The sequence below is a fragment of the Odocoileus virginianus genome, chromosome 1 (assembly GCF_023699985.2).
Source record: "Odocoileus virginianus isolate 20LAN1187 ecotype Illinois chromosome 1, Ovbor_1.2, whole genome shotgun sequence".
In the NCBI taxonomy this organism is placed as follows: Eukaryota; Metazoa; Chordata; class Mammalia; order Artiodactyla; family Cervidae; genus Odocoileus; species Odocoileus virginianus.
Window position 1 is genome coordinate 30,966,213 of NC_069674.1, and position 24,593 is coordinate 30,990,805.

The window sequence follows — 24,593 nt, forward strand, 5'->3', positions numbered from 1 at the left end:
TGCGCCGTGTCTGACACTGATTACTGCAATGAACAGAGCTTATATTTGAGTGGAAGGGGACAGATGATAAATAAATCACACCTCGTACATTGCTTGGTGATATATGTAATGGAGGTAAATATGATACAGGAGAAAAAAAGGCATGCTGGGCACTGGGGGAGGTGACAATGCTAGTTTAAATAGGATGGCTGGAGAGAGCCTCCTTGCTAAGTTGGAATTGAGCAAACCTTTGGAGATGAAGGATCAAGCCGTATCCATCTGGGCAAAGTCTGCTCAGCTAAGAGAATAGTTATACAAAGCCCTGACAGTCTTTTTGAGTGGAGGATTAGAGAAAATCATATTCTAAGATGCTTTTTCTGCCTGCTGTGTGAATAATAGTTGGAAGTGAGAGGAGAACAAAATTAATAAGACTGTTAGTCTGGACTAGTCCAGATGCTAGGCTGCCAATGATGGTGGCTTGCGTGAAGGTGGCAGAGCAGAGACACATGGACCAGTCCTGCGTATATTTTAGAAGTCTGAGCCCACAGGAGTCACTGATGAAGTGAGTGTTGACTATGAGAGAAAGAGAGGAGTCAGAGCTAACTCTAAGATTTTGGTTTCAGTAACTTAAAGGAGTTGCCTTAGATTGAGATGATGCCACTGCCAGAGGAATGGGCTTGTATGGAAGGATTGAGAGTTGGGTTTAGGACCTGTTGAGTTTGTCCATTAGACATTGAAGGGGAGAAGCTGAGTGGGCCATTGAATGTGAATCTGAAGCCAGCTCCTCCTGATACACAGTTGTTAGAGACTAAAAGGTATATCAAGGCATCTGGTCCCATCACCTAATGGGAAATAGAGGGGGAGACAGTGGAAACAGTGTTAGACTTTATTTTATTGGGCTCCAAAATCACTGCGGATGGTGACTGCAGCCATGAAATTAAAAGACGCTTACTCCGTGGAAGGAAAGTTATGACCAACCTAGATAGCATATTGAAAAGCAGAGACATTACTTTGCCAACAAAGGTCCATCTGGTTAAGGCTATGGTTTTTCCAGTGGTCATGTATGGATGTGAGAGTTGGACTGTGAAGAAAGCTGAGTGCTGAAAAATTGATGCTTTTGAACTGTGGTGTTGGAGAAGACTCTTGAGAGTCCCTTGGACTGCAAGGAGATTCAACCAGTCCATCTTAAAGGAGATCAGTCCTGGATGGACTGATGCTGAAGCTGAAACTCCGATACTTTGGCCACCTCATGCGAAGAGTTGACTCATTGGAAAAGACCCTGATGCTGGGAGGGATTGGGGGCAGGAGGAGAAGGGGACGACAGAGGATGAGGTGGCTGGATGGCATCACCAAATTGATGGGTATGAGTTTGAGTAAACTCCGGGAGTTTGTGATGGACAGGGAGACCTGGAGTGCTGCGATTCATGGGGTCGCAAAGAGTCGGACACGACTAAGCGACTGAACTGACTGAGTTGAAAGCTGTGAGATTAGAGGAGGGTAAGGAGTAAGTGTGGATGGAGAAGTCCAAGATCTAAGTCCTGGAGTAAAGATATTAAACTGTTAGAAACTAGACTAGCATTTGCTAGTAGGCAGAGGACAGGAGAATTTCATGAAGAGTAAAAGCAGTAGAGGAAAATGTATTTTATATAGGCATCCAGAATACGTTCTTAACTATTATCAAATTCACTAAACAGAGACTACAGTTAATTTGCAGTGTTTCAAAAGAACAAATTAAAAACTAATTAATGAAAATAATAAGAAGAATGTTTCACCTTAAGCAGATAAACTCCTCAAAAAGTATTTCAGAAACTTTTTGTTGTTGTTGTATGAACTTTTGTTCATTTCCAGAAAATTAATAAAAACAGACCCAGCAAGGCTGCTTTTGGGCAACATTTCTGTAACAAATTACTTGGATGAATATTAAATATTCTTGAATACATGGACATGGTAAAAATTATATTATCTTTCAGAAATAAATAGATTGTTTAAGACATTCTATAATTACAATGTGTTAGTAGCTTTTAAGCATTAATTAATAGGAGATTTCCAAGAGAAAGGGAAGATTCTCAAGGAAAGGGGAAGGATATGATTTTAGTGGAAATGAGGAAGTGAAAAACAAGCAGCTTGTGTTATTTTTAAAATAGAGTTTACTTGTGAAAGCCTGGAGAGAGAAAACAGAGAGAAAGAGAAAGAGATACTAAGAGAGTCAGAAAGAGAGAGAAGAAGAGGAAGAGAGAGAATGAGATAGATTTGTGTGTATGGACTTGAGAGGGAGGTTTGTTGTCATTTTTAAGGTAGAAGGGAGACTTGGGCATATTTAGAATGGCTGAGGGGAAGGAACACAGTAAAGACAGGCAATGCAAGAATGAGAATGAGTTCAAGAGTGACCTTGGAAGACACAGAAAAAAGTTGGGATCTAGCTCTCAGGGATTAGTCTCAGGAAGCACTTGTTTTTGATACTAGAGGGAAGGATGTGAGGATGAGTGGGGCGTTATGTGGAAATACTGGTTGATGGTGCTGGGCTAAATGTTGAAAGATATCATGCCTTTGTTATTTTATTGCCTGCCATCAACGGGCATTAGCATCCTGCTAGCAGCATTCTTTCATTTCTCATCACAAACCTATCCTTGGTTTGTGACCCAGCATTTTCTAAATATTTCATGGTGCACCTCATGGTAACTTCTGTTAGCAAGTCAAGATATATTTTATAAGAGGGAAAAATGTGAAATACTCACTTGCTCATACTGTGTTCTACCCATTGAAATTAAACTGGATGATTTAGAAATTTTTTATCATTTTTTCAGGAAATCCGACTCATTGATTATGAGAAAATGGTGGATCATAGAGGAATACGGGTAGTGGCATTTGGACAGTGGGCAGGTGTGGCAGGTAGGTATCCAGGGCTGTTACATCACTCACTGTCTAAATTTGCCTGGGAGATAACTGTGTTTTCTCTTTTCTGTGGCAAGGGGATGGGAGTATTCATTTCCACCAATAAAAATAAACATGGGAGGTGTGAGTAAGGATGATGAATATCAGGGGAATAAAAGGAGACACTATATTTATTACAAAGATAAAGAAAAGGAACAGAGAGAAGGACAATAGCTATGGGTAGGTTTGGAATTTTTCTGTTTGGGAGCTGGAAAGAGAGGTCAGTTTGGTGATGAGAAATTTGAAGAATGGAAGAAAGGGTGAAATGGGAGATGTAAGATGTGGAGATAGGAACCAATGGAGGAGAAGTTTAGCAAGGATAAGAGGTGGAATTTGGGGGAAATTAACACTTGATTTTCGTCCTGGCTATTACTTTGAACCATCTTTAGTTGAGAAACACTACATGTTATAACTTTGTATCAGATTAGACTACTTACTTGAAGGTCTGTGATTGTCAGAATAAGTAGAAAATTTGTAAGGTACAGAACACAAAACACTATCAACCACCGTGACATCAGTGACAATTCTTGAGCACCCAGCAGTCCACCTAGCAACTTATAGTGTTGTAGCCACGCGTTCTGGGAAACAAACTCACTCAGAAGGACAATGCAGATAGCCACCGGCGGGCCCAAGGCAGAGTCTCGTCTTAGCCAAGGACCCTGACCAAGTTTTCTGAAAACCTTATATCCCCTAAGTGTACGTGCCCAAACCCACCTCCCCAAATTCCCTGAAACTAGTCTGAACAAAGGAAAAGAAAGATACAATCAAAGTTAACCCGTGATTCATATGCGTTAAGCCTAGGAAGTTAACAGTGGACAATTATCAATAGGCCTGTGGTCATACCCCAATAAGCATAATAGAATTTATGATTTTATTCGATTACACAGATAATTAGGGTATTCTTTTAGGCAACAGGGAGTCTAGGTACAGCCCTGGGGCTCTTGCATCCAGGGGGACTGCTTTTCCAGTTGGTCTGTCGTTTCCACAGATACTGGGCATATAGCTCCAAGTCCACAGTCCTCCAGGTCTGCGTGGTCTGCTCTCTCCACCCTCATGGATCCAGGGAGTGACACCTGCAACTTTAACTGCAGTAGGACAGGTTAGAACAACAGTATACGGACCCTTCCATTGTGGGGCCAAGGAGTCGTGTTTCCAGTGCTTGACCACACCTGATCCCCGGGCTCACATTCGTGAATCTGTTCCCCAAGGGGGAATGGCACCCTTTCTTGTACAAACTTAGTTACCTGATTTATTACCTTACCCAGTTCTGTCTGCTGTGAAGTCTCATCTCCCCTTACCTGAGGCAAATTTGTTGACACCTGTTGTATTACGGGAGGGGGCCTCCCGTACACAATTTTGTGTGGAGAAGAGCCGTGGGACCGTGGGGTCATCCTGAGTCTGAGCAGAGCCGTCAGAAACAAGCCCGCCCAGGAACAGTCAGTCTCTAAGATCCACTTGGAGAGCGTCTCTGTAAGTGTCCGGTTGGTTCCTTCCACCGTCCCAGTACTCTGGGGCCTATATGCTGTATGTAATTTCCACTTGATGTTTAAAGTTTTGCTTACTTGTTATACTAAATCAGCTGTGAAAGTCGGGCCATTGTCCGATCCAATGCTGGTGGGAAATCCAAATCTGGGAACTATCTCCCTAAGCAGGCACCAGGCTACTTTTGATGCGCTTTCAGTCTGGGTAGGAAAAACTTCTACCCATTCCAAGAACATACATGCTATGACCAGCAGGTAATGGTAGTGTCGGTGAGGTTTCATTTCAGTGAAGTCCACTTCCAGGCGTTCAAAGGGCAGCTTGCCTTTCAGCTGAATCCCCGGAGGTTTCTGTCTGTGCCAAGAGGCAGCATTGACCTGTGAGCAGGCAGTGCAGTTCTGAGATTCTATCCTTCATAGGGAAGAGAGGCAGGGAACCGAGAAATATTTTCAAATTAGCTCTTCCAGTTTATCATGGCCTAGATGGGTCGCTTGGTGTGTTTGGCTTACCAGAGTGGGTGCCAGCCCCTCCGGTACCAATAATTTGCCACTTGGCAATTCCCACCATCCCTTTTCAGTCTTGATGGCCCCTTCTGCTTTCGCTAGTTGGTTTTGGGCTTCAGTGTATTTTGGGGAGTCTAGCGTTAGCTCAGGTAGCTCCGCCAATATGAGAGCTTTAATAGGGGCTTCACTTGTCACCCCCAAGCCCTCGGCTGCTTGTTTAGTGGTCTTATCTGCCAGTCTGTTCCCTGAGCCTAGGGATATCCTCTTTTTGATGTCCTCAGCAGTGTATGACTGCAACCCTTTCTGGTTCCCAGGCAGCATCTAATAGGGTCTTAAGTTCTTCCTTATTTTTAATATCTTTTTCACTAGCTGTCAAAGACATCTTTCCTTATACAGAGCCCTGTAGTGTGGCAAAAGCATACATACCTGGAGTCTGTGTAAATGTTTGTCTTCTTACCTTTTGACAGCTGGAGGGCCTGGATTAGAGCATATAGTTCCACCTGTTCAGTGGACCAGTGTGATGGCAGAGAGCTAGCCTCAACGATGGTTTCTTCCACGACTACTGCGTATCCCGACAGTCATTGTCCTTATTCACCAGGCTGGTGCCATTGGTGTTCAGGACCTAATCTGCGTCTCAAGTCAGGTCTGCTGGCATAGTTCCTTGCAATCATGTGAGGGCCCACCTTGTCCCACAAGAAAGACAGTGGCCAGATTCAGGGCCTGACAAGGCTCAGTAGTAAATGGGGGTTCTCACATCAGTCCCTGGTATTGAGTTAGCCAGGATGTTGACAGCCATTTATGGGGGTCCCCTCGCAGGAGAGTGTTGACCTCATGTGGGACTTTTACGAACAAATCTTGGCCCAGAGTCAGCTTGGTTGCCTCCTGGACCAGTAAGGCAACTGCAGCAACTGCCCATAAGCATCCCAGCCACCCAGTGGCAACATTGTCCAGCTGATTTGAGATAAGCCACGGGTCTGTCCATGTCCCTGTAATCTGGGACAACACTTCCGTAGCCACCTTTGTCCTTTTCGGTCACATAAAGAGTAAACGGCTTAGCAAGGTCTGGCAGGCCCAAGGTAGGTGCTGACATAATTGTACCGGGTTTGAGTCCTATTACCAGTGGGACTTGTTTTGCAAGCCTAGGGGGGATGTCTTCCGCCCAGACCTCAGGGAATTGTTAACTCTCTCTCTTGACTGTTTAGCCCATCTGGTTTCCTTGCCGGGAGATTGTGCAACCTCCATTCATCTTGAGGGGTTACTGAGAGGAAGAGTAAGTAGGTGGTTGAGCCCACTCGAACAGTGGGTCTTTCGTGGGGGGAAAGGTCACTTGTGCCCCCAATTTAGACAGCAAGTCTCTTCCCAATAAATGTACTGGGCATTCAGGGATGTATAAAAATTCATGAGTCACTTGGTGTCCCCCCATCTGACATTTTCAGGGTAGGCTAGAGACACAAAGGCTGCATTTATCACCATCTGAGACCCAGCAGCCTCTGGCCGGGTCTACTGGCGTATAAAGTCTATAGGCCTAGCACAGTTTCTCGCAGAACTCAAGAGGGTGATTCGCTTTCCCCTTGAATCACTTCGGAGGGTTTTGCGATACTCATAGCTTTTCGGGCCCCCTCTTGAGACCTAGTGAAATAGTCACCCGATATCTGTCCAGGTGGCCCTCCCTTCCTCTGTGTCACAGTCCCAATCGGGCCCCTCATCGGGGGCAGCTGGTTCTGCCCACGCTGCGGGTTTGCAGTACCCTCAGGTGCCTTTTCTCTGAACCATTTTCTGGCCTCAGTTAGGATCCTGTGTCCTTCCTCAGTGCTGAAAAGGGAGACTAGTAGTTGGATTATGTCATCCCATGTAGGGCAGTGGGTTCGAAAAATAGTCTCCATTAGCCTAATCATGGCCTTTGGCTCCCCGAGTACGGTGGAGCGTGTCTCTGCCAGTTTAATGTATCCGTAGAGGAAAATGGCTGGTAATAACAGGCTACAGGAGCTGATGGTGGTGCCTCATGCGTCCTGACCTGGAGGCTGCTGTAGCTCTCTGAGGGCCATCTGTAGTGGGGTTCTTTCCCCCTGTTTCTTGGCGGAGCGCAGCCTCTGTCTAATTGCTGTGTTTTCTCCCCCCTTCCCATCAGTACTCACCAGGAGAAGTGGATACAATCTAGGAGGTCCAGCTGAGGTGGAATTCTGGGGGCGTTGACCAGAGGTCTCCATTGCTGGGATTGGAGCCTGCCAAGATGGCGGCTCTATGAACTCCGGGAGAGCGGGTGGAAGAGCAGCGGCTGCCGCCGGAACTTCACCCGGCCCTGGGGGGGGCATTAAGGCGGCCCCGGTCCTGGGGGAGCCCTGGGAGGCAGGCGTGTCATTATCCAGTATGGGCGAGGGGTCAGGTCATCTCCAAATCCTGTAGAATTTCCTTTATTCATCATCATTTTTGTGCCATTAATATTTTCCCCTTTCCCTTCTGAATACAGAACCTTGTCCAAGTTGGAGGGTCTTGGGCCAACCCTAGCCATGAGTTAATATGTGGATATTGATCCAGGTGTCCTGGCTCTCCTGTGACCCCTGTATAGACGCTTCCACTATTTTTAAGTTCACGGTGTTCTCTGGTGGCCATTCTACTCCCATAGGGGGTCATTCGACCTCACAGAGTATGTGGAGGTGGTTAGGCTTCATCTTCACCCCATAGTCTCCTCCAAATCCCTGCTTTAAATTTTTAATCATGCACTCTAATACAGTTGCCTTAGATTCACCTCCCCCCATCTTGCTTACCTTCTCGGACCTTCTTCTACTTTCCCTTTTTGTTCTGTCTGCGAAGTTCTCAGTACCCTATGTACTTCTGATATTTCCACTCAATGACACTTAGGTTGCCATTCTGCCTCCTTCCTAATTGGGATGAGAAGAGCCTTACCTGCCAGATCCCAGAGGGAGAAGGGGGATCATCCTGTCTTTACCTGCCGGTCAGCACAGTTGAACCAGAACACCACATGATCCAAGACTGTTTCTCCCTTAACTTTTAAAGTCCATTTTGCTTTGGTGTGCTTGATCAGATGCGGATGAAAATACAGATGGTTTAAATATCCCACGTCCCAGGCCATCTCTGGAAAAGCCAATTCGTACTCACTTATGTATCCCCCTCCTTCTAGCCTGACAGTTCCGAGGGGGTCAAGAATTTCATAGCAGATGGGACACCTCCTTGAGGAGGGCAGAGTATGAGCACACAAAGACCAAGTTTCTGCTCCTAAAAATCCCCTGGCAATGCTTGGTAATAATTTTTCCCAAGACGGCGTGGACCCCACCTCCTACATGACCTTCACAAATTTCCTTCCTAAGCCCTAACATGCTCGCCAACCTGTGTACCTAGCAATCATTGCCACCTGCCTATTCTAGGCTCCTGTGGGCCTGTGCCCTTTCTAATCCCTCCCAGGGTGGTGATCAGGCCCCCTCTTCCACCCTACTGGGTGGGTTCCTCCTCACCTGAGCGCTCAGTTCCCCTGCTGCCGTCCACTACCTGCTAACATGAAAGGTCCGGGTGTTGAGAAGCAGAATCCTTCCAGAAGGGCGAAGGGCCTTCCCCCTTCTAGAAGATTCGAACCTCGGAGTAGTCCCAAATGGGACTTGTCTCCTCAAAGTGAGGAGTTTCCCGGCCAATGCACCAAATGTAGCCACGCGTTCCGGGAAACAGACTCACTCAGAAGGACAATGCAGATAGCCACCGGCGGGCCCAAGGCAGAGTCTCGTCTTAGCCAAGGACCCTGACCAAGTTTTCTGAAAACCTTATATCCCCTAAGTGTACGTGCCCAAACCCACCTCCCCAAATTCCCTGAAACTAGTCTGAACAAAGGAAAAGAAAGATACAAAGTTAACCCGTGATTCATATGTGTTAAGCCTAGGAAGTTAACAGTGGACAATTATCAATAGGCCTGTGGTCATACCCCAATAAGCATAATAGAATGTATGATTCTATTCGATTACACAGGTTGTTAGGGTATTCTTTTACACAACAGAGAGTCTAGGTATGAGCCCTGGGCTCTTGCATCCAGGGGGCCTGGTTTTCCAGTTGGTCTGTCGTTTCCACAGATACTGGGCATATAGCTCCAAGTCCACAGTCCGGCCCAACATGGAGTCCTGCTTTCAAGATGGAGCCTGTTCTGTCTGTTTCCCCCTTCAGCAGAACAGAAGAAACATTCCTTTCAGGGTATTTGGAACATCCACCTAGATGGGCCATGTGCTGGGTCACAAAACAATCCTCAATAAATTCAAAAGTTTAAAAACCATACAGTATGTCCTTCTGACTACAATAAAATTGACTTTGGTTATTGTAATGCAAAGATATCTAGAAACATTCTAATATTTGGAAGATAAACCATGTTTTTCAAAATAATCCATGAGTGCAGAAGACCTCACAGGAAAAATTAGGAAATATTTTTCATTGAATGAAGAATTAAAACAGCACACCAAAATTTGTTGAATGCAGGTAAAGTGGTGTTTAGAAGGAAGTTTATAGCATTTAATGCTTTTATTAGAAAAAAAGAAAGCAAAAACTAAAAGCTGGTTATTTTTATCAATAAATTTTATAATCTTCCAGTTAGATAAATTTTTAAGAAAAGAGACAGAGAAGCCACATTTTTAAAAAAAGCAATATTAGGAATACAACAGGAATTATCACTATCTACATCACAGATATTAAAAGGATAAGGGAATATTATGGATAGGCCAATAAATACAACAATGTTGACAAAATAGGCAAATCCTTGCAAGACACAACTCAAGAAGAAATAAAATTCTTGAATATCATTGTACAAAATAAATTATAGGAATTTGTCAAGAGAAGCAAATTATTATTTGTAAAGACTTATTTATAGTAGCTTCATTTGTAATAGCCCAGGCAATCAGCAGAGGAATGGATAAATAAATTGCAGTGTAGCCACAGAATGGAACACTCCTCAGCAGTAAAAAGAAGCAAACCTCTTATATACACAAAGCATGCATGAATCTCAAAAGCATTATTCTGAGTAGGAGCAGACAAACAAAAGAAGAATAAATATTTAAAATTTCATTTGTGGCCAACTACAGAAGAAACTACGCTACACAGACAGAAATAGAATCAGTGTTTGGAACCGAAGCTTGGGGAGGATTAGCTGGGGTGATAGGAGTAGCCTATATCTTAATTATGTTGGTGGTACTATGGATGTGTACATTTGTTAGCAGTTAACAAAGTATAGACTTTAAATCGGTGTGATCTATAATATATAAATTATTCCTTCAAAGTTAACATCAGAAAAAAGATCAAAGAAAATTTGTCAGGGATATGGAGAGGGAAAGTTCTCTTCCGAGAAAGAAGAAGGGGAGAATGGATGCTGAGGCCCTCAGTATGGGCCTGCTAAGTTTTTGCTATTTGAAGGACATCCAAAATGAGAAATCCATGAGGTGGTTGACTGGGTCTTGAAATAAAACAAAATATCTGTGTTAGAGATACAGACTTGCAGTCATCAGCACACAGAGAATACCTGAAATTTAGGAATGAATAAGTTTAGCTAAGGAAAAAAAAATGTAGAGATTGAAGAGAAGAGAGCCTGGAACAGAATCCTGGGGGTGACAGTTTTAAGCAAAGGACAGGGGTCACTAATATACAACGAATAGACATTTAAAGAGGAGCATGCAGAAATTTAGAGTGATGGTATGTTCAAGCCAGGCACGCTGAGGGAAGAGAGTTCCAACAAAAAGAAGCTCTACAATCTGCCTGCAGTGCAAGAGACCCCAGTACGATTCCTCGGTCTGGAAGTTCCCCTGGAGAGGGGATAGGCTACACACTCCAGTATTCTAGCCTGGAGAATCCCCATGGACAGAGGAGCCTGGCTGTACAGTCTATGGGGTCACAAAGAGTCAGATACAACTGAGTGACTAAGTACATATTGCCAAATGCCTCTGACAAGTGAGTCAAGGTCTGCAAAGTGTCCACCAAGTTTAGCTGTGTAGGTCACTGAAATAGCTGAGGGTGGGAGGAGGGGCCATAAGGTCAATGGTGACTTTGTTTTCACATGTCCATTTGTTTTTGGTACCCGAGAAATGGAGGTGTGTTTAAATGTTAAGAATTAACCAATAGAGAGGTTAGAAAGAGGACTTAATTCCAAAGTAAATTCCTGAGTGAGACAGGAAGGATGGGATCTGGAGAAAAGGTGGAGAGATTAGCCTTAGAGAAGAAGAGGCACACTCTTTCCATTTTAGCAGGATTGGAAGTGGAGGGGACAGGGGAGGGGTGCAGCAGGGTTAATACTTTTGATGGCAGAAATTTGAGGGAATGGATAGATAAATTCCAGGACCCCTTCCAAACCTGAGATGTTGTGGTCCGTGCTTCCTCAGAGCATGGAGCAGGTTGGAGAACTGGTGGAAAGAAGAGCTTCCACTCCTCCTAACTAACGGTCTTTCTGTTGGTCTGATTCTGCAACAGGGATGATCAACATTCTTCATGGGATGGGTTTAAGGCTCCTTGCTTTGGGACATCACACACCTTTTATGGTGAGATGTTTATTGTGTCTAATTTTTTTTTTTAAACATATCACATTTTAAACATAGAAACGTGTCTTGGGTGGTCAACTAATGTGAACCGTATGCTTGTTTGCAGCACATTGGCATGGCTCATAACTACAGGAACAGTGGTCAGGCAGTGCAAGCTGTCCGCGATGCTGGCTATGAAATATCTCTGGGTTTGATGCCAAAGTCAATAGGGCCCTTAACATTTGTGTTCACAGGGACTGGTAATGTATCTAAGGTAAATTCCAACTGTCTTCTTTTCATAAAGCAGTCTGGAACTTGGGCATTAACCTGAAGGATGTGGGCATTTTGTTGACCTTTCAGAGTCTTTCTTTTCCATGACTGGGCATTCTATTCTTGGTACTTTTTTCTTACCTATGAACTTTTCCTGTAGTAAAGAACAGTACTGGTCCAAACTTACTCTCTTTGCTTTTAGTTGATTCCAAGCTGTCAGAGGCTTTGAATGCTTTTTCTTTTCTTTTTAGACAGATAACTCCTTGCAGTGAAAAGTTCTGTTCTTAGGGTGCTCTATTTTACCTCCATCACTGAGATGTCCTAAAATTTAGAAGTAACCCCAAGATGAGATGCTAAGAAGCTTAATTCAAGACTAGAATAAGTCTTATAGCTACAATTATGTAATAATTAATAAGTCTTATAAACTATAACTATAGTTATAAGTCTTATAACTAATAAGGCTAGAACTGTTATTTTCTTCCTTCTGGGTTAGTTTTGAGAATGAATTTGTAATCCCCTAGAGAAACTTATAATTGTAAAATAGATCTTTCTTCCGTGAGACTACTTTACAAAGAGGACATCGCTATAGTATACTGTGAGATAGTCATGTGAGGTTTTTTTTTTTTTTTTTTTTTTTGGTAGGAAATATAGTTTCCCCACTTCAAATAATTTCTGCAATGGAGCAAAAGTTAAATAGAAATATTTTCATTGTACTCTCAATTCTAAACACTTTTGTGTCTGTGCTGAATAACTTTAAGTAAAAAATTAAAGTCCTTTCCAATGTGCATGCGGGCGTGCTCAGTCGCTTCAGTTGTGTCCAACTCTTCGGGAGCCGATGGGCCGTAGCCTGTCAGGCTTCTCTGTCCATGGGATTCTCCAGGCAAGAATACTGGAGCGAGTTGCTTCCAGTTGCCTCCTTCTGGTGATCTTCCCGACCCAGGAAGAGAGCCCACATCTCCTGCATCTCCTGTATTGCAGGTGTTTTCTTTGACCCAGTGAGCCACGTGGGAAGCCCCCTCTCCAATGAGTGGTATTTAAAAGGTTTGCAGGCTGTATGCAAGAAGCTCATCCATACTTTCATGTTGTGGTCCCAGTTGCTGAGCAGGGCAGATAGAGCTATGTAATTGTGGGGAAAATGAGTTGGAACCTTTTGAGGAAATGAGGGAAACATATCGGCTCTTTTCCGATTGATTTTTAAATGTTCACTCATGCGTTATTTACAGGGAGCCCAAGAAATCTTCAATGAATTACCTTGTGAGTATGTGGAGCCACATGAATTAAAAGAAGTTTCCCAAAGTGGAGGTAAGGAGTGGGTAGGGGAGAGTGACTGTATGTAACCTTTACTGTTTTTAACAGTTTGTGCATTATATTTGATCATCATAAACCTGTATCACTTGTGACCCACTTTACTAATTTCTTTCTCCTCTGCAAGACCTGAGAAAAGTGTACGGGACAGTGTTAAGTCGCCACCATCATCTTGTCAGGAAAACAGATGGTGTATATGACCCTGTAGAGTATGACAAATACCCCGAGCGCTACATTAGCCGTTTTAACACTGAGGTGAGTATCAGACCTAGCTTTTGAGTTACTTGCTCATGATACACTATAGTTAGGCTGTTTTTAAGGGGAGAAATTGTGAATGTGTACCTTGGTTTTCAGTTCACCGTGTTGATTTGTTGTGAGTCCTTTGGGCATTATGAGTTGTTCTTAGGAATTGTTGGCTCTTATTGATGTTTGGAGTGGCCTTTGCCTGGTAGCTTTGTGGCTTCTGTGGGTGTGCCCTTTGCTTCACTGACTCTGTTTCTACTTGAGGTCTGCACATGCCTCATAGCTCTAAACCATTTCCTGTGGGTTATTGTTTTCTGTATTTATTGTGAGTTAGTACTTGGACAAAGCACAATGTGGATGAGTTTTGATTTCAATATTGGTCCATCATTTCTATGACCACAAGTTTCAGTCGTAATCTCGGCCAGCCATCTTGAAATACATGCCTTTGATTACAGGGGACCAGTGTGAAATAGTATGGTCTCCACTGTACAAAAGTTACTTCCAGTTGACATCCTTCTGATGGGGACACAATGGTCTCATCTTGTAAAAAGGATAATAATATATGTGTGTTCTTTAGTCATTGGTCATGCAATCGTTCTCCTCAAAATCAGCCAACAAAATGCATGCACCTATTGTGGAAAGGCAGGTTTTAAATAATTTTAAATGTTTGAACAAATATAGCATTTTTAGATTTTGGTATGAAATTCAGTGTTATAACATGTGTAGAGCATGTTATAGAAGAAGGACCTTTACCTGTACCTTGAGAATGCTTGAGATGCTTGAGAAACAGGAATTATAAAAACTAGCTTCAAATTGAAAAATTTGAATCTAGTACATTTCCGTCCCTTCTCTTTTCCCCAATCACAGAAGTATTGGTGATTGGATGCATCCTAAAACTTATAATGACCTAGTTATCATATATGCATGCATGTAGCACGTTTGTCCATGGAGCTTACAGATGTTATCTGATTTAATCTTCACAGCATTCCTTTGAGGAATGGGGTACGTATTATCCCCATCTGGCAGGTAAGGAAAACAACCCAGGGAAGTTGAGGTAGCATGCTTTAGATCATACTCTACTAGAGGCTGAGCTGGAAATAGAACCCTTGTTCGCTTAAATTTCTATTTCTCTTTTATCAGCTATGCAGTATATTGTACAACACCACTATTGATTATATTTATGTTCATATGTTTTTCTATAATGAGGTAGTTCTCCACCAAAATCTGGGTGGGTATTTATTGCTTTTGCTTCAAAATGTAGCCACTGACTTGGCAAATAACAGAGTCAGTTAGAGGTAATGTTAAATTGTTTCTCGTGAATTTTACTGATAGTTCTCTTTCGACACACTGCACTGAATAGGGCTATTTCCTATCTTGTTGAACTTGGAATTTCCTTTCCAGATTGCACCATACACAACTTGTTTAATTAACGGGATCTACTGGGAACAAAACACCCCTCGTCTACTCACCCGCCAAGATGCTCAGAGCCTCCTGGCTCCAGGCAAGCCCCCAGTTGCTGGTGTTGAAGGCTGCCCTGCATTGCCACACAAGTAAGGACTTCAGCAGTGACAGCAGTGTTCAGCAGCAGGCCCGCTGGGAGAGTGTCACACACAGGGATCCAAATAGCACAGCGCTTGACTTAGTAACTGGTTGTCTGCCTTATCTCACTTAATGTCCTGGCAATATTTGACAGTTAACCTTCTCTCTCTCTCTCTTTGTTCTGGCAATATTTGACAGTTAACCTTCTCTCTCTCTCTTTTTTTTTTTAAATTGAAGTATAGTGATTTACAGTGTTGTTAGTTTCAAGTGTATAGCAAAGTGATTCAGTTATACATATGTATAAAGCAACATCCCCAATGTTAGAAAAAATGTTCTGGACTTAACTGTGTTAGGTGATCACCGGACTCTGTGATAACATGTTAGATAGAATTGATATAACAAGGTTTCTTTTTCTTTCTTTCTGCTCTAGGCAGCCAGTTTATTTTTTATTGAAGTATAGTTGATTTACAATGCCACATTAGTTTCAGGTGTAAGCGCAGTAATTCAGTTATACACACACACACACACACACACACACACACACACACACAGATATATATTCTATTTCAGAATCTTTTTAATTATAGGTTGTAATTAGATACTAAATACAGTTCCCTGTGCTATACAGTAGGTCCTTTTTAAAAAAGCTATTCTATATATAGCAGTGTGTATCTGTTAATCACAAACTCCTAATCTATCCCCCCCTCACTTGCTGTGCCCGTTGGTAACCCTAAATTTGTTTTCTATGTCTATGAGTCTATTTCCTTCCCTCCTTCTTGAAATTCTCTTCTCTTAACTTCTATGAATCCACATGTAGCTCAGAATTAAACTCCTCAGAGAGGTCTGTACTTGCTTCCCCATTCCCATCTCTCTTCAGTTTGTTACTGTTTTTTTTCCCTGAAATTCTTTAGTTTATGATTTTAAATTTTCTTGTGTTTATGATTTTTCCTGCCTTACTAGAACTTAATCTCCTTAACGATAAGGGCCCTATTTGTCTTGACCACAGATATCCAGTATGTTGTTTGACATATAAAGTTCATTCAAATAATTACTAATGTTGAATAAATTAAGTAATCAATACATATTTGTGGGACACCTGGTCTTCCTGGCACTGTGCTAAGCTGAGTAATAAAGAAAAAATATGATTGTTACCTTCATGCATGTAGCTGGCATCAGGTAAATGCCACGGGAATGCTGGGAGCAATCAACATCAGAGGAGTTTAGGAGAAAGTGGGAGAAGGTGTGGGCTTGGCAGTCTTTAGAGAGGAGTAAGAACAAGGATTTCAAGTCACAGAGTTGGTGTTTGATAAATATGGAAACACCAAAGCACAATTTAAGACAGTGAGTGGGATAGTCTAGCCCTAGGATAGGGTTTATATGGGCAGTTGGAAACTGGAGATTGGGCAGGAAAATTGTAGTCAACCTCTAAAGGATTTCTAATCCTGGGCTGAAATTTTTGTTCATAATTTCAGAGATTTCCATGTATTAATATGTAAAGTTATACACTACTAAGCAAGGTGGTGGTAGTGCAATTGAAAAATTTAAGTTGTTAAAAGTTAACTAAGTAGTTTAGCTTTAGGCTGTTGTCAGTGATTTCTCTAGGAAAGCTTTTTAAAAAAATCTTTTTATTGAGTATAGTTGATCTGCCTGCAATGCAGGAGACAGAAGACATGGGTTCTATCCCTGGGTCAAGAAAATCCCCTGGAGGAGGAAATGGCAGCCCACTCCAGTATTCTTGCCTGGGAAAAAAAAATTGCATGGACCAAGAAGCCTGGCGGGCTACAGTCCATGGGGTTGCAGAGTCAGCTATGACTGAGTGACTAACCATAGCTGATTTACAGTGTGGTGTTAGCGTCAGGGGTACAAGAAGTGAACCAGTTATACAATACATATGTGTGCGTAAGTGCTAAGTCACCTCAGTGCTGTCCAACTCTGTGACTCTACGGACTCTAGCCCGCCAGGCTTCTCTGTCCATGGGGTTCTCCAGACAAGAATACTGGAGTGGGCTGCCATGCCCTCCTCGAGGGGATCTTCCTGATCCAGGGATGGGACCCACGTCTCCTGTGGCTCCTGCATTGCAGGCAGGTTCTCTGTTGCTGAGCCACGAGGGAAGCCCACATGTATCTGTATCCACTCATTTTTAAGTTCTTTTCCCTGCAGGCCGTTACAGAGTAATAAGTAGAGTTCCCACGGTACAATCGGTCCTTACTAGTTATCTATTTTATATAGCAGTGTTTATAGGGAAGGGATTTTTCCTTTTTGTTTCATCTCTTCTCGTTTCCTGTCTTCCTCTTCCTCTTTTTCTTTTTGCTTGTGGTGACTAAAACTCCCATCAGGAAGATTCTCTGTATCCCAGAAGATCTGTTTCCTGAACAATGAGCCATAGGAAAAAGAGCTAAGAGCCTGGGAAATATTTGCCATCTACTTTAAAAAATTTCCAAGCACTTTTCATTTTTATTCATTTTTGATTCTGTTGGAAACTCCAGAGATCCATGCTCTCATCTAAGTATTGATGTTATTTACAGACTTGTGGCAATATGTGACATTTCAGCTGACACAGGAGGATCCATTGAGTTTATGACTGAGTATACGACCATAGAGCGCCCCTTTTGCATGTATGATGCAGATCAGCATATTATTCATGACAGGTGAGTTTGCTAAAGCTGTTAGATGGGGAGAGATACATAGTACTATATCATTTACTTCCTTTGATATGATACTCTAAAATACCCACACTGAGTTACTGAGCACCACAACAATGCAAATTTCCAAAGATATGCTCAAGTATATTTAAAAATTTGTTAGAAAAACCACATACAAATTTGAGCGCTTAAATGCACACACACGTATATATGTACTGCATTTCAAAATGGGTAGTTGAAGAAGGGAAAGGTTTTATTTGAAAAGTCTTGTTTATTTTCTTATATACTATGGCACAACATTACAAATATATAATAGAGCAGACATCTGGAAAAGTTAGAACTTAACACGTAAATTTCTGAATGATATGTGTTGCTTCTCCTAGTGTGGAAGGCTCTGGGATTCTGATGTGTTCCATTGACAATTTGCCAGCACAGCTTCCAATTGAATCTACAGAATACTTTGGGGACATGCTTTACCCTTATGTTGAAGAAATGGTAAGTGGACTGGTAGCATCAGCAACATCTCTGTGGCTTTAAATAGAACTTTGGAGTGATCTTAGGAACATTCTGGTCTTCTGTATCTAAGAAATCTGTTGTAAAATGAAAGGCCAGCCCTTCCCCAAAGCACTTACTGACACTCTTATTTCACCCATTCTGCTTACTTGTTTCATGGGAAAAGTTATTATGTAACTGTCTTCATGCTTCATTACAATTGCATTTGCCTATCATTATGCATACTTTATTAAGAATGTTCCTGACACTGGAGGTGAGGTTTACGTTATTTCCACTTTTCTTCTGCTTCCTAGATCAGTTCATATTGGGGTGTTCTTACTGGACTGTAACTGGATGTGTATGTGTGTATGTGTGTGTGTGCTCAGTCGCTCGGTTGTGTCCGACCCCATGGATTGTGCCCACCAGGGTCTTCTGTCCATGGGATTTTCCCGGCAAGAATACTGGGGTGGGTTGCCATTTTCTGCTCCAGGGGATCTTCCAGACCCAGGGACTGCAGCCACGTCTCCTGCATCTCCTGCATTGGCAGGAGGATTCTTTACCACTGCACCACGGATTTGAAAAATCAGAAGTGGAAAATTTTGTTGGCGTTTAATCATTAATGCTTAGTTAAATGACAGCTTGTGTTCTAGTCATATATTATTCACTGTGATCAGTGATTGTTGAAATACTGGGTTTATCTAATTTTTTAAAAAGAATTTACCTTTACTATTTATTTATTGCACTCTGCTGGGTCTTAGCTGTGCCATGCAGGATCTTTAGCTGCAGGTGTGTGGGATTTAGTTCTCCGAGCAGGGATCAAATCTGTGGCCTCTGTGTTGGGAGCACAGAATCTTAGTCGTTGGACTACCGGGAAGTCCCAGTATTATGTTACCTAAATTCCACTTTCTCTGTCAGAAAAAGGCTTTCTTGTTTCATTATTTATCCTAAACGTTCACACCCATCATGCTTTATTTCTGTTGCTAATGGTTGTCTGCCTCTGGCAAAGTTCCAAAGGTCTGAAGAGTGGCCCTTGTCCTTTTCATCCATAGTTTCACCCAGGAGCTCTCATACTAAGATGGGGCAGTAGATAATGTGGCCTGAATAAGTGCAGCTTCTAGTCTGTCTTCTTTTCTTTCACTTACTATTCTATTTTGATCCTTTATTTTTCCTCCAGGAGTGTGTCAGCAGGGAGCTATAACAGACTTTAGAAAATGCAGGTAACAGGCATTGTTATGGTTGGAAACAATCTTATACAGCACTTACTATGTTCTAGACAGTGTTCAGATTACATTTATTTGTTTATTTGGCTGCATCAGGTCTTGGTTGCATCATGGGCATCTTTTGTTGCGGTGCACCAGCCTTCTAGTTGCGGCACTCAGCTCTTGAGCGCCCAGGCTCAGCAGTTGCAGCAAGCGAGCTGTCTCGCTGCAGCTCAAGGGCCTAGCGGCTGTGTGGCATGTGAGATCTTAGTTCCCCAGCTAAAGATGGAACCCACATCCCCTGTACTGCAAGGTGGACTCAACCACTGGGCCACCAGGGAAGTCCCCAAATTGCTTTATATATTTTAATTTTTAAATACTCATGATCACCCTCTCAGGTAGGTACCACTATCAACCTATTTTACTGATTAGAAAACTGAGGCACACAAAGAAATGAAGGCTGAGAAGGGTTGCTGATGCATCTGGTGCTGGACCTGAGGTGTGTCTGGAATTGGCGCTGAGGAGTTAAAGTAGCCTGAGAAAGGACAGTACCAATGTCAAATTTTACCGGAGACGTCAACCTGCTTTATGGCCTTGAGCCAGGCACTCACTTGCTTTCTGCACCTCAGATATTTTACCTATAAAATGATAATATGTAATCTTTAATATGTAATAAATATGTAATCTTTTAAAAATATATAATCTTAAAAAATTTTTTTAAATTTATTTGCCATTATTATTTTGCTTTTTTGGCTCTTTGTTGCTGCGTGCCAGCTTTCTCTAGTTGTAGTGAGCGGGGGCTGCTCTCTAGTTGCAGTGCTCACGTTTCTCACTGTAGCAGCTTCTCGTTGCAGAGCACAGGCTCTAGGGCACGTGGGCTTCTCTAGTTGTGGCGCTTGGGCTTAGTTGCTCTGTGGCATGTGGAATCTTCCATGTGGAAACCAGGGATTAAACTCTTGTCTTCCTCATTGGCAGGCGGATTCTTAAGCACTGGACCACTAGGAAAGTCCTGATTGATAATACATAATCTTAATGGTCCCTCCAGTTCTAACATTCTGTAACTGTAAATGTCTAAATGGCTAGAAGGCACATATATATTTTAAAAGTAATAATAAATTTACCTAGATGTTTACTATTTGCAGTGATGGATCATTTCCCTAAAGAATCAATAACTTTTGTGAGCCCTTTACCTGAATTTTTTATTTCAGATTTTCTCTTTTTCAGTTCTAAAATTTGTTTGGTTCTTTTTTTTTTCTCCTGAGAATTTCTTTTGATTTATTATGAGTGTAGTTTCCCTTATCACACGGAGCAGAGTTGTAAAAGCCACTCTACAGTCTACTTGTTATTTCCAAAATTCTGGGTAAACTTCAGCTTGAAATATAGTGATTGTCTTCTCCCCTGAGAATGAGTCCAGTCATAGTTTTCTGATTTTCTTAAGCTGAATAATTTTGAAGTATATCCACTTCATCATGGATACAGTGAAGACTCACGCTGTGGAAATTCCAGATTGTTACATTTCTCTTTAAAGTGTTGATTTTGTTTGGTTTATTTGGCTTTTTTTTTTCCTAAAGCAGGCAATTAATGAGGCTGGACTTAAACTGAAAACTCCGTCTCACCTGAGGCAGGTATCTCAAGTAAAAGTTCAGCTTTTTCATCTTTTCTGGGCTGCTTGGAGTCTGACCTGCACATGCTCAGTCCTTCCAGACTCGGGCCAGAGCTTACTTGGAAGCTGGTCTTCACTTTTACCTGAGTCTGTCATTTTTGGCATTTCCCGCTCATACTCTGGAGAAGGCTATGGTGCCCAGAGTTTCATTTCTGTTCCCTTAGATCAGAAAGTCAGTAAGCTTGCTGCCTGTTTCTACTTCTTCACAGCACAAGGCCCCTTCTCAGGGCAATACCAAAGAGACAGCACACTTTCAGCACTGATGAGTTCTTCCGAGTTTTGACACTCTCCCCAAACCGCCTGCTCTTCTTCATTCTCTGAAACTGCCGTAGTTAGTTTTGTTTGTATTTTGTCCAGCGTTTACAGCTGTGATGTATAGAAGGGATAGTTAGCACTTCGTCCCTACCTGAAAAAGAGCCCCTCAGTCATAATGCGTTGATTAGATCAACTTGACTCCAGCAGTCTTGGAGTAGCTAGGAGAGCTGTTGCTGAGCCTTTGGCTTTCTCTCCTTTTTTAAAACATATAATTTTATTTATTTATTTATTTTTGGCCATGCTGGGTCTTTGTTGCTGTGAGGGCTTTTCTCTAGCTGCAGCGAGCAGGGGCTCCTCTTCATTGCAGTGTGAAGGCTCTTATTTCGGTGGCTTCTCTCATGAAGCGTGCGTTTGAGGGCACGTGGGTTCAATAGTTGCTCTTCCCTGGCTCTAGAGCACCGCCTCAATAATCGTGGTGCATCGGCTCAGTTGCTCCACGGCGTGTGAGATCTTCCCAGACCAGTGATTGAACCTGTGTCTTTTGTATTGGCAGGCGATTTCTCTACCACTGAGCTCCCAGGCAAGCCCTGAGCCTTTGACTTTAATTCATCTTTTTGAAACCTTCAAGTATGCATTTCAGTGAAATGCTTACCTTATAAGGCCAAATTATGGAAAATGTTGCATACTAACTTGCCTTTGTGAAAGGATTTGTTATTTCTTGAAATGTCATTTTGTTTGGCTGCTCTGACACCATTTACCATCTAAGAAGTTGCTACTAGCCATTTTCAATTCACAAATGATCATGCTTCAAAATTTCAATTACAAGTTTATTTTTATTGGACCTTAGAACACAGTTTTTCATTGTCCTTAGTCAAAATTGCTTTTCATTGAGCACAGTTGATCTCATACAGATGTTAGGAGAAAAACAAGCCAATTCAATGAAATTCTTAGTAAAGTGTGTTTGAGAGTTAGCCCATGTAACTGATGAGGGCTACGTAAAATTTGAATGAAGTTTTCTTTTTCTCTTTTGGCTGCACCCACGGCATGTTCGATCCTAGTTTGCTGAACTCAGACCCTTTTCATTGGGAGCATGGAGTCGTAGCCACTGGACCACCGGGGAAGTCCTTAAATAAAAGAAATTTTATTATAGAACAAATAAAATTTTTTTTACATTATATGATAGTATACAATATTAAAGTGTCACAGATGAGTGATACTTAAGTACACAGCATGATAGATTATCACAAACACATGCAGGTGAACACTACAAGGTGAAAACTAGAATAAGGTTAACATCCCAGAAATCCCCTGTGCCTCTCCCAGCACTAGCCCCACTCTGCTTCCTAAAGGGACCTACTGTCTTGACTTATAACAGTGGATTAGCTGTGCCTTTTATGGGAAAATTTTATTTTATGAACATATTAATCAGAGTTTAAAAACACTTCTGATACATCCAATGAACTTCTTGGGTCTGTTTAATGTTCTTTGTTTTACTTTTTCTTGGTTTTCAGTCAGTTCTTATTACTTAATATGCCTGTTTATTTTTGATTGTATGTTCATCATAGTTTATATAAATCTTAGAGATGATTTGAGGCTCTGGATGTTGTGTGTGTGTGTGTGTGTGTGTGTGTGTATGTGTGTGTGTATCAGAGAAGATTTACTTTGTTTCTGGCAAGATGGCTAGGAGAAAATCATCTCCGTTCAGTTAAGAATAGAAGTGATTCCAAAGCTGAGCCTTGGGCCTTTGGAGAACTACATTTTTCAGTTGACCTTTTATTTAGAATACAGTCTTTCAGAATCCCAAATGGAAATCTGGCCTTTATTAGGATCCCCTTCAGCTGAACTTAAACTCCAGTGTTTGTTTTTTTTTACCCTGTGGTCAGCCACAAGCTCTTCTCAGATTCTCTCTGCTCAGCATCCCAGCCACTGCTTCCACATTGGCAGCTACATTTGAGAAAAGTGCTTAGATTTGTTGACACAGGCAACTTCTCTAAATGTTAACACCTTCTTCCTTTTATATGTCACCGCTGCTTAAGTTGCTTCAGTCATGTCCAACTCTTTGCAACCCCATGGTTGCCCTGCCAGGCTACTCTGTCCATGGGATTCTCCAGGCAAGAATGCTGGAGTGGGTAGCCATTTCTTTCTCTGGGAGATCGGTCTTCCAAACAGGGTGGTGGGATTGTCTTGGAGGCATCAGTCTCAGCACTGGACGTATGTAAAAACTGATGACTATCTCTATGTAGTCTTGGTAATATGTGTACCTGCTTGCCACTAAAAAATTAAGTATATTATTTTTGTTCTTTTGATAACAGTATGTAGCTATATTTAAAGTACCTTGGATATATCTGGGGTTTAGTTTCAGACCACTGCAATAAAATGAATATCACAGTAAAATGAGTAACACAAATTTTTTGGTATCCCAGTGCATATATAAGTTATTTTTAAACTGTAGTCTATTAAGTGTGCAATAACCTTAAATCTAAAGATGATGTACATACCTTAATTAAGAAATATGGTATTATATATCAACTATGTGTGTGTATTAAGTTGCCTCAGTTGTATCCGATTCTTTGCAACCCCATGGACTGTAGCCCACCAGGCTTCTCTGTCCGTGGAATTCTCCAGATAAGTGTACTGAAATGGGTTGCCATGCCCTCCTCCAGGAGATCTTTCTGACCCAGGGATCGAACATGCATTTCCTGCATTTCAGGCAGATTCTTTACCACTGAGCCACCAGGGAAGCCTGTATCAACTATAGTTCAATTTTCAAAAAGAAGAAGAAATTGCTAAAATATGTTAGCCATCATCTGAACCTTCAGTGAGTCATAACCTTTTTTGCAATAGTAATGTCAAAGATTACTGATCACAAATCAGCATAACAAAGGTAACAATAATGAAAAATTTTGAAATATTGTGAGAATTACCAAAATGTGAGACAGAGAGACACAGAGTGAACAAATCTGTTGGGAAAAAGGCACCAGTAGACTTTCTCAATACAGAGTTGCCATAAATCTTCAATGAAAAAAAAAATCATTATCTGTAAAGCACAGTAAATTGAACCACAATAAGACAAGGTATACCTGTATATGCACTTTCCTGTTTCCCCGTGATTTTCCTTTTTGACATGAAAGACCCTATAGTATTGCAGGACATAGGATATCCTTTTGAACCAGTATGGAAGTTTTGTTTCAGTTGAATTCAATAGATATTTATTGTCTATTGGAACAAGGCAGACACCTCAATGAAGAGAATTAAAACACAGCTGCTGACCTATAGATGCATGAGGTCTAGGAAGGGGATAAGATCCGTGTGCAATTCTACCATAAGATGGAATGTGATAGTCACAGGAAGATGCTAATGATGTCGTGGAGGGAGAGGATCTGTCTAGTTGAGGAAGTCAGGAAAGGTGACAGTCCATCTGGCTCTTGATAGATGTCTAGGATCTGTTCATCTGCGTGGAAGTGGGAGCCATACTGTGCGATGTAGATGGGGGAGCAAAGGTGGGAGCAAATTAAACATAAGGTTTCTGTGCGCTGTCAGATCAGATGGAATTAAGGTAAATATATTGGTTCCATGTTAAAAGGGGTCTTAACACTGGGATA

At 42.0% G+C, this 24,593-nt stretch overlaps 1 protein-coding gene across 2 annotated transcripts in view; it reads left to right on the forward strand.

Annotated features, from left to right (window-relative positions):
• AASS (aminoadipate-semialdehyde synthase) overlaps nt 1–24,593 on the forward strand; it is a 70,796-nt gene that overhangs the window by 12,404 nt on the left and 33,799 nt on the right. For both annotated transcript variants that reach the window (XM_070466452.1, XM_070466461.1), the window contains exons 4-11: nt 2,784–2,868; nt 11,337–11,404; nt 11,511–11,657; nt 12,877–12,955; nt 13,086–13,213; nt 14,603–14,751; nt 17,266–17,388; nt 17,766–17,877. In XM_070466452.1, coding sequence (XP_070322553.1) covers nt 2,784–2,868; nt 11,337–11,404; nt 11,511–11,657; nt 12,877–12,955; nt 13,086–13,213; nt 14,603–14,751; nt 17,266–17,388; nt 17,766–17,877 — 891 coding nt within the window. The remainder of the gene's footprint in view (nt 1–2,783; nt 2,869–11,336; nt 11,405–11,510; nt 11,658–12,876; nt 12,956–13,085; nt 13,214–14,602; nt 14,752–17,265; nt 17,389–17,765; nt 17,878–24,593) is intronic.